General features: G+C 46.3%; 1 protein-coding gene across 1 annotated transcript; it reads right to left on the bottom strand.

Moving 5' to 3' along the window:
* Positions 1 to 4,559: 4,559 nt before the first annotated feature.
* Positions 4,560 to 7,870, bottom strand: GPR12 (G protein-coupled receptor 12). Its single transcript, XM_065896023.1, has 2 exons — positions 7,659 to 7,870; positions 4,560 to 6,947 (listed from the first exon to the last, which is right to left on the bottom strand). The coding sequence occupies exon 2, from the start codon at positions 6,930 to 6,932 to the stop codon at positions 5,928 to 5,930; it is 1,005 nt and encodes a 334-aa protein (XP_065752095.1). The 5' UTR covers positions 6,933 to 6,947; positions 7,659 to 7,870; the 3' UTR covers positions 4,560 to 5,927.
* Positions 7,871 to 9,242: the final 1,372 nt, after the last annotated feature.

Below are 9,242 nucleotides of genomic sequence, written 5' to 3' on the forward strand. Positions count from 1 at the left end.
CATCTCCAGGGCTGGGCCAAGGTAAGCAGAATTAGAGTGTTACAAGGAAGACTGTGATTAGGGATATTAAAATGCTGCTAAGCTTTGAGGGTAAGTGTGGGACTCTAGTTTCCAAAGATACCCTGACTTGGATGATTTAGATTCGATATAGAAGATTCCACTCTGTAAATTTTCTTCCGACTGTCAGATTCTATAGCATCCAAGAATAAATTTGCTCCTATTTCAAAAGGATCCTGGAAGGAGTAAGGATAGAGTTGGATCAAACCAATTTTCCCTTAGGTTTTAGCTCAGTAACCTAGACTTCTGTTACCTTTCAGAGAATGCCATTAAGATGTTCTTTTTTCCTTTTAAAATACACTACTTGTAATTGTCTGTTCAACTAGTCAATCACTAGGGAAATCTGTGCCCTAGGAAGTGCTTCCATTTCTGCTCCAAACTTATTTCCAATTGAAAATTTGTTCCCTGGCGCTTTGATGCTATTATTTGAATTTTTATGATTAAAAAATTCTTAGATTTCTTCTTTAAATATTTTATACTGTGAAGATATTTAAGTTATCTATTAAAATCCACTTTAACTATGTACTTTAACATACTTCTATTGGAAAAAAAAATACTCTTACGTCCTTGGGCCGAAAAGAAGTACAGTGGATGTAATGACCATCATAACTGTTAACATTAATAGCATTTTCAATGCTGAAAATAACAGAAGATTACAGATAAATGTCAAAAATCGAGGTGAGATATTTAAAATTTCTCTGATTTGCCTAGCTAGAAAAGGGCTGCTTTAGGATCAGTTCAGTTGAATTTTAGGACACAGAGAACAAAAGTTTTCATCTCAGTTATTTCAAGATGAAATCATGCAGGCACACACAGCCCCCCAAATACAAACCACATGTGTCATAGGGAAAACTATCCTTCTTGAAAATATGGAGATGAAAACCTTTCTTGCTATGTATACTCATGTATATATTGCATTGTTATATTAAGTTCTGAAAGAATTACCCTAAGGTAATGGTAATCCGAATTTCAAAAAGTGAGAACACTAACAAGGGAAAAGTCTTTACTAGATCCTGAGAAATTCTAGGAAAAGTTCAAAGTTCATATCCATTAAAGACAGACTAGTTACCTTTTAACTTCTGACAAGAATAAACACTTTAAATATATATATATAATATATTTTAATATACTATAATTTAAATGTGCATTGTATTTTATTTGTATTGTATATTATATAATTATATTTATATAACTTAAGTGTGTATTTATATTATAATTATATATTTAAAAAATTATTTATCCTTATCAGAGGTTTATATATATATATATACTTTTTTTAAAGAACGCTAAAGGCGTGACAATTAGCCTTGTGACTCAAAGTATTGGCTACACACTGTCAGCATCACCTGGAAACTTGCTAGAACGTTAGCAATGCCCCAGACCTCCTGAAGCAGAATCGGCATTTTTTTTTTTTTTTTTGCGGTACGCGGGCCTCTCACCGTTGTGACCCCTCCCCTTGCGGAGCACAGGCTCCGGACGCGCAGGCTCAGCGGCCATGGCCCACGGGCCCAGCCGCTCCGCGGCATGTGGGATCTTCCCGGACCGGGGCACGAACCCGCGTCCCCTGCATCGGCAGGCGGACTCTCAACCACTGCGCCGCCAGGGAAGCCCAGAATCTGCATTTTAATAAGAATCTCAGATGATCTGTATGCCTTTTAAATATTTCAATTTTGAGGATCCCTAGTCGAAATTACCAGTAATTTTTTCTGCATTGTTTGCCAGAGGCCAGTAGATCTGTTTGCTAATTCCAACCATGTTTTTACTTCCTTGATGTATATAAACTATGTTTGATGATTCTAAAAGTTCCAACCAGATTTTAAAATTCCAACCAGATATCAAAACCATCCAATAATTATTCCATTTTTTAAAGGGGACAAGAAAGCAGTCTGTTCCTTCATTACACCAGGCATATAATCAAAGTGGAAACATAAACGTTGTTTAATAAAACACCATCGCAGTCACCTACTTAATATGTATTTTAAATTTGAAATGGTAAGTTGTCCTAATTTCATATGATGTATATACTATCATGAAATAAAGTTAATCATTATTTTAATAATGGAGTAAGCAGTTCTCTAAAAACAAAAAGTTTACAACGTCTCCAAAATACTTTTATTTATTTCTCATTTTCTCTTTTAAACGTGTTTAAATTCTGCTTTAAATTCTGGAGGACTCCAAGACTGTTCCTGCCTGCCAAGTCAGTGGAGGAATTTTCCCCTACTGAACACGACTGTTCCATTTAGGCTTCTGGGAAAGGAGGTGCTCTTCCCATCACCCCCTCTGCCTCCAGGTACCAAGAGGGAAGACAGCCCCCTTTACCGCCAAGAAACAAACGTGACTGAGACAAAGAAACAGAGTTACAGGGATGAAAGGAAACAAAACCCGGGATAGCCACTACCTGGATAATCAGCCTTGACTAAAGATTCTGGTAAAGTAACTGAACTGTCATTGTTACAGGATAACTCTTTCTACTGGAAATAATACACATATCTTGGTAGCTGAAAGTTTTAATCAAATGGAGTAAAAGATTACCTGCTAACCTTAGGACTGTTGGAAATATGATTGTTTTCTATGATGTTTTTAGTCCTGTTGCAAAGTTCACATTCTTGAACGTATATATGCATATATAGATGTATACACGCACACATACAGAGACGTACACATATATATCAAGACGTGCACATTTCTTAATCATTAACCCCACAGAAACAAAGAAGCTTTGAGGAAATCACATAAACATCCAGAAATCTTCACAATTGAAAGTAAACAGTAAGAACATGTTACAGTTGATAGAAAAAATCTCAGCTGAAATCAGATGTTTTAAAAACAGGAGGCAAAAGCAGCCATTTAGCTAACATTTATAAGACCATTATATACTGATGTAAGTATATAACGGGAAGTTTAAAACAGTAAATGAAGGGAAAATCTCTGCACAATAAGGGTGCCCTCACCTCTCTGCATTAAAATATTGCCATTTGCCTCTGGGGGATGGCCTTGGCGCCAAATGGGAGAAATGCTTAGGGAAGAAGAGAACTGAATATAATAAAAACAGGCCTCGTTCCTGTAGGTAGGACCACGTTGATAGTCACAAACCACGTAATCTTATTTTATTTTTTTAAAACACTGTTGTCTAATAGCATGTCCTTTTATTTTATTTTACTTTATTTTTTTTTTTTACTTTCTGTCTGCACCACGTGGCACGTTGGATCTTAGTTCCCTGATCAGGGATTGAACCTGCGCCCCTGCAGTGGACGCGTGTAGTCTTAACCACTGGACCGCCAGGGAAGTCCCCCACGTAATTTTAAACAGGAAGCTTTATGTCTTAATTGTAGGACTAAAACCTTAGTGACATTAACATATTACATATCATTTCCCTCATATCCAGGTAGGCATCAAAGTTAGTCCCGTGCAGGGAAGGAGACAGGCATAGACTCCGGAAACCCTGGATTCATATCCTTCCTTTACCCTTGAAGCTCTGTGGCCTCGGACAAATTTCTTAGCCTCTCTGAGCCTCAGTTTTCTTAACTATAAATGTGTGTTTTTGTGAATACAGCAACAGAGCAGGTAAAGCGCCCAGCACACAACACGTGGTGAAAAACCGTACTTATTATGATCATTATAATTACTATTAGAGATATGCAAATGGCAGCCACCATTTCTACAAAAACACATGTATTGCTTTCAAACCTCATTATGGATATTTCCCAACTCTCGTCAAAACCAACTGACCGTAGTCATTTCTCCCGTGGAGATGCTATTAACTTTCAAGTGATTAAAAACAAACAAGACTCATCACATTCAACCTACCAACTCCATCACATGTTGAAGAATTTGGGGGGGTTTTGTGTTTTTTTTTTTTTGCGGTACGCGGGCCTCTCACCGCTGTGGTCCCTCCCGCCGTGGAGCACAGGCTCCGGACGCGCAGGCTCAGCGGCCGTGGCTCACGGGCCCAGCCGCTCCGCGGCATGTGGGATCCTCCCAGACTGGGGCACGAACCCGTGTCCCCTGCATCGGCAGGCGGACTCTCAACCACTGCGCCACCAGGGAAGCCCTGAAGAATTTTTTAAAGGTTGAGATGGGTCATCCAGTTCTGTGGACTGAAAAATCCTTTCCCACTTCTGAAATGTTTCAACCCTTCTCCTCTACCGTAAGTGACATACGAGAGGAGGCGCGGATTCAAGTGTAGGCTCGATTCACACTCGCGCTGCCCTGGGAGGTGCTCTGGAGAGAGGGCTTCAGCACGCAGGCTGCCAGAATGGACCTCAGACCACCGCGGGCACAATGTTTGGGGCGGACCAATGAGGTTAACTGATTACAGATGATTCCCCAAGGACCCTGAAATACTGGTCTTCCAACATCTGAATGGGTTAAGTTGATGGGCTGTCCAGAAATTCTCCCACTGGTTGTATAGACACAGCTGTAAGTACACTGCAAGTGGAGGGAAGGTATCTGTGTCCAAAACATCTGTCTGTGCTAACACAAATGACGATCAAACACAATCATTATACGGTATGTTTAAAATTAATTCTTCTGTATCATTTCCTTGCTCTCTGAAAACAGGCAATATAGTTTTTATTGAATTTAAGTTGCTTTCTGGTGAAGAGAAAGAAAAGGGGCTCAAATTTAACTTTTCATGAACAGCCATGTGGTCATTCTGCTTGTAAACTTACATAATGTAGCTGATATACATCACAATCAGATATGTATGTTATTTACTCACAACTTAATCAGTAAAGTAGGAGACCACTTGTTTCAAATGCATTGACACCACAGACAGTATGAACCAGAAATACTTGGTCTACAATATGTAATACTATTTGTCTCAACCAAGAATAACTATTAATACATTCTTAGATATAGAGAAATGGGAAGAGTGATGCTTTTCATATTTTGTGATATAGCTTTACATTAATTATTTTTTGGAATATACTAAAATCAATTTAATCCACTTTGAATAATGTTATTAATTTTTTTCTTTTGTTTCCTGAACACAGACTGTAGCTTAAAAAACTACCGTGGTGTACCTGATCAATCCTACTTCATATGTAAATCACAACAAATTTCATATTTCATTTTAGAAGGACACATGGAAAAACCATATTGAAAAGTGACTCACTTGACTCTGGATTTACATGGCAACATTTGAAACTAGTGGTCTAGCTGACACAGGCAGCCATGCAGAAAGAATTACAACCATCATAGGAGTACCAAAATAATTTTTGTGAACAGTAATTGCTGAAAGTAAAGAAAGAATGGAAAAGAATGGGTTCATGGTTTCAGTGTTGGTAACTTATTACTGAGTTCATGTTAATAAAATCATGTCCCTTCCAAACATAAATCATGTAAACTATTTCCACTGGCTTCAGAGTGATTGTATTGTTAGATACATGCAGCACTGAAAATCTACCTTGATGTTAAAAAAAAAAAAAAAAGGTCTGGAAAAAGTAATGTCTCTGTTCTCCTCAATAACTCAGTTTTATTTTAAAGTCCAGGTAAAAACTCTGGGACCAATTTACTTTTTATAATTTCATGGCCATGTCATACCCCTTCCTTTCCCCACCCCCCCGCACTACCAGTCCTCCAAACAATATGAAACAAAAACCCTGCCTCCAAATAAAATACTTAAAAAAAACACAAACCACCCCAAACCGAACGAAATTGTATCGAGCAAAGAACTCAATTGTTTTCAGAGGGTGAAAACACTGGTAACATTATTTTCACTTCAATCACTTAACTTATCTAAATAAACGTTTCAAAGTGCTCCTGTGGCTTCAGAGAGAATCCAACAGAAAGAATTTAAGGAGAGCATCTCAACCGCTCGGCCAGGCAGTGGGAGTGCTTGGTAATGCAGGCTCCTAAGTGGAGTGCCGCTACACGTCGCTGGGCGACGGCGCTCTCTGCGAGAGGCTGGACGGGACGCAGCCGCAGCAGATGAGACAGAGCGCCTTCTGTATCTCTTGGTTTCTGAAAGCATATATGACAGGATTGATGATGGAGTTGTAGGTGGCGGGCAGGAGGGTGGCGTAGGTGTAGATGGAAGGGTAGGTGTAATCGGCTATCAAGGAATAGAGGGTGAAAGGCATCCAGCAAGCAGCAAAGGTCCCCAGGATGATGGCCAGGGTCGAGACCCCCTTCCGGGTGGTCACGTAGTGCGAGGTGGCCAGGAAGTGGTGCTGCAGGGCTATCTGGTGGGCGTGTCTCATCACAATCTTACAGATCTGGATGTAGAGCTGAAGCATGAGCGCAAACATAAAGAGGAAGGAGATGGAGAGGATGGCGGCGTTGTTCTTGGTGAGCGGTCTGACCACGCTGCAGGTGGACTCGTCTTGGAGGCAGTTCCAGCCCAGGATGGGCAGCAGTCCCAGGCAGATAGACGTCCCCCAGAGCATGATAAGCATGACATAGGTAAACGTGACCGTCCTCTCTGAGTGGTAGGTCAGAGCGTAATACAGGGAGAGGTAGCGGTCAACAGTGATAGCCAGCAAGCTGCAGACAGAGGCTGAGAAAGAGGCGACAATCAGTCCAATGGTGACCAGCTTGGTGGCTTCTGACTGCCGCAGGTAGGCGAAAACGAAATTGATGATGAGTCCAATGCCGGCCAGCAGGTCTGCAAGCGCCAGGCTGCCTATGAGCAGGAACATGGGTGCCCGCAGGCTGGGGTTATGGAAGATGATAAGGACCACGATGGCATTTTCACAGGAGATGAGGGTTCCCGAGGTACACAAGACAATGTCCCACGGGTTGACAACCAGCTCTGGCTCTGGCTCCACACCAGGAACCTGGGAAGAGACAGCAGCCGAGACGTTCCCCGCAGCTCCGGCATCTAAATAATCCCGAGGCAGCCCGCTTACATTGACCTTCAGGTCTTCATTCATTTTAACCCCCGTCCTCTTCAACGAAAAGACAGGCTGTTTAATGTTGAGATACAGCAGGGTGACAATCCAACATCACGCAAAACCCACACGAACAGAAAGCCAGCCCCTACTCAGATACTACCCCCAAATGCCACAAGCTTCCTGAATTACAAACTGAGAGGGAATAAAACAAAAGCCAAAGTCTCCGTGGCTTAAAACTCACCACAACAAAAAAAAAGCCCTTTGGCGCTGGGGGGAACACAGGATGGGATTTGCACACACGAGCGTGAGCGGGGCGGGCACACGCGGGACCGCGGCGGACGGTTTGCTAAAGTGCTGGGGACACACGTGAAAATCCGTCTCGCGTGCTGCAAAAGGAGCCTGGCACCGGGGCTGCCGCTGGGGGACCGCGCCACGGCGACAGGTCACGAGCCGGGGCCGCCCTCCTCGGTGGAATGTTCAAAACTCACCCCCCCCCCCCCGCCCCCGCCAGCCGCCCGGCGCGCGTGCACACACTCACACCCCGGTCAGAACAAAGAGGGTCCGGCCTCCCCCGTGCGCACGGGGCAGTCGCGGCAGGGCCACGAAAGGCGGGCGCGCGCGATGGAGGTGTGGACAGACACAGAGACAGACAGACGCCCATGCACCACGGCCGCTGCCCTGGCGGCGGGGGCGCGGCGAACGCGAGGGGACTCACGGGGCCCCGCGACAGGCTGCCCGCGGGGACGGAGGCATCGCGGGGGTCACCTTGGCGCGCCCAGGCCGGGGGGCTCCTCCGCTGCTCCCGAGGCGCGCGGGCGACCCGTGTGGCCTGTCGGCGCAGGGCCCGCGGGGCGAGGGGCGGCTGCCGCGCTCGGTGCTCGGCCGGGAGGGCGGGGGCGCGCTCCTCGCCAGGTGAGCGGCGGCGGCAGGTGAGCTGCGCGCTCGGCTCGCGCGCCCGGCTCTCCCCGCCCGGCCGCCCGCTCGCGGCACGCGCGCGCGCCCCCGCCCCGTGCCCGCCCCGTGCCCGTCCGCGCGCGCGCCGGCGCCGCCGCCGGAGCCCCGCGAGGCCGGCGCGCGCCCCAGGGGTCGGGGCTGCGCGGGGCGCGGGGCGGCGAGACCCCCCCCAGCGCCCTGCGGGAGCGAGACGACCCAGAGGCGGAGAAGTGCACTGTCACCCTCGCTGCCGCGGCCCCTCATCCCACCCCGGCTGGCGGTCGGGGCTTGCACCGCGCGGGGGCGGGGCAGCGCTGCCCGGGAGCCCGGTGACCTATTTCGTTCCTGAGGTCCCCCTGCGGAGTCCCATTCTCCAGCGGCCCGCTTCTCCACGCCTCTCTCTAAACTGCTATCTCCGTGGTCAATAGAATTGCTTAGGGTGGTTTTTCAGGATCAGCAGTGGGGATGGATACCGGGCGAGCAGGTTAGGGAAGCAGATCTTTGAAGCAGGAAAATGCTCAGCCAGCTGTTTCAGAATTGCCGTTGACCACATTGCATTCGGATCCCCAAGAGGCCCCCTTCCGTGGGTGTGTCCTGGACTTGGCTTTCTAATTACCATTCCCAGGAAGCATTGGCTTGACTGGATTTATAGGGAGCTGCTATGTGAATCATCATTAACGTCGTCAAATTGCACTTATTAAGTGCTCCTTGAGCTGTGTGTTCAAATGGAAATCATTTACTGAGTTCCTACAGAAGCAGAGTGCCAAAACCCAGTTCATTTAGGGACTGAAGTGGCCGTGCTAGTTTATGTTTTCATTTTAATGCATCAATAGTTTCTAAGAGTAAGAACCTGATCGCTGTCTGCTTTTACGAGCCTGTCTCCCCTGGATACAAAAAACAGAGCACCTAGATCTTAAGTTTAAAGATGCGAGAAGGAAAAGGCGTGATCTTCTGGTCTTTTCCCGTCAGCAGTGAAGGTTTTCTCTACTGCCTTTCTCCACAGCTAGGGAGGGGGTCCTGTATGAATAAAGACGGCCTGCAGGGCACAGGACCCTAGAACTAACTCCTTCCTACAGGGGCGTCATCCTCTGGCTGGCCGGTCTTCCCGTGGGGCTCACTGTCATTCCTCACTCCAGCCCTGCAGGCTCATCCACCCCTGACTCCCCCTCCTTCTCCCTTCTCCCATCAATCAGCCCCTGACTCTGCAAGATCACCCCAGCTCTCTCTGCACGCCAGGTAGCAACTCCCAATCAGCAGCTCCGGGGTGGGGCCCAGATTCTGCATTTGCAGCCCTCTCTCCTAGTGATCCCGATGCTGCTGGCCCACGGACCACACTTTGAGAAGCAAGGTTCTACAGAGTTGTAAGAATCGCTTGCACCTCATGGAGAGGCATCGGACACCGTGACTGCCAAAGAA

This window comes from Phocoena phocoena, chromosome 18 (assembly GCF_963924675.1).
Source record: "Phocoena phocoena chromosome 18, mPhoPho1.1, whole genome shotgun sequence".
NCBI classification, from domain to species: domain Eukaryota; kingdom Metazoa; phylum Chordata; class Mammalia; order Artiodactyla; family Phocoenidae; genus Phocoena; species Phocoena phocoena.

What these genes read in the sequence shown, in the direction of transcription:
- GPR12 (XM_065896023.1), bottom strand. Translation starts at nt 6,932, where the DNA reads ATGAATGAAGACCTGAAGGTCAATGTAAGCGGGCTGCCTCGGGATTAT.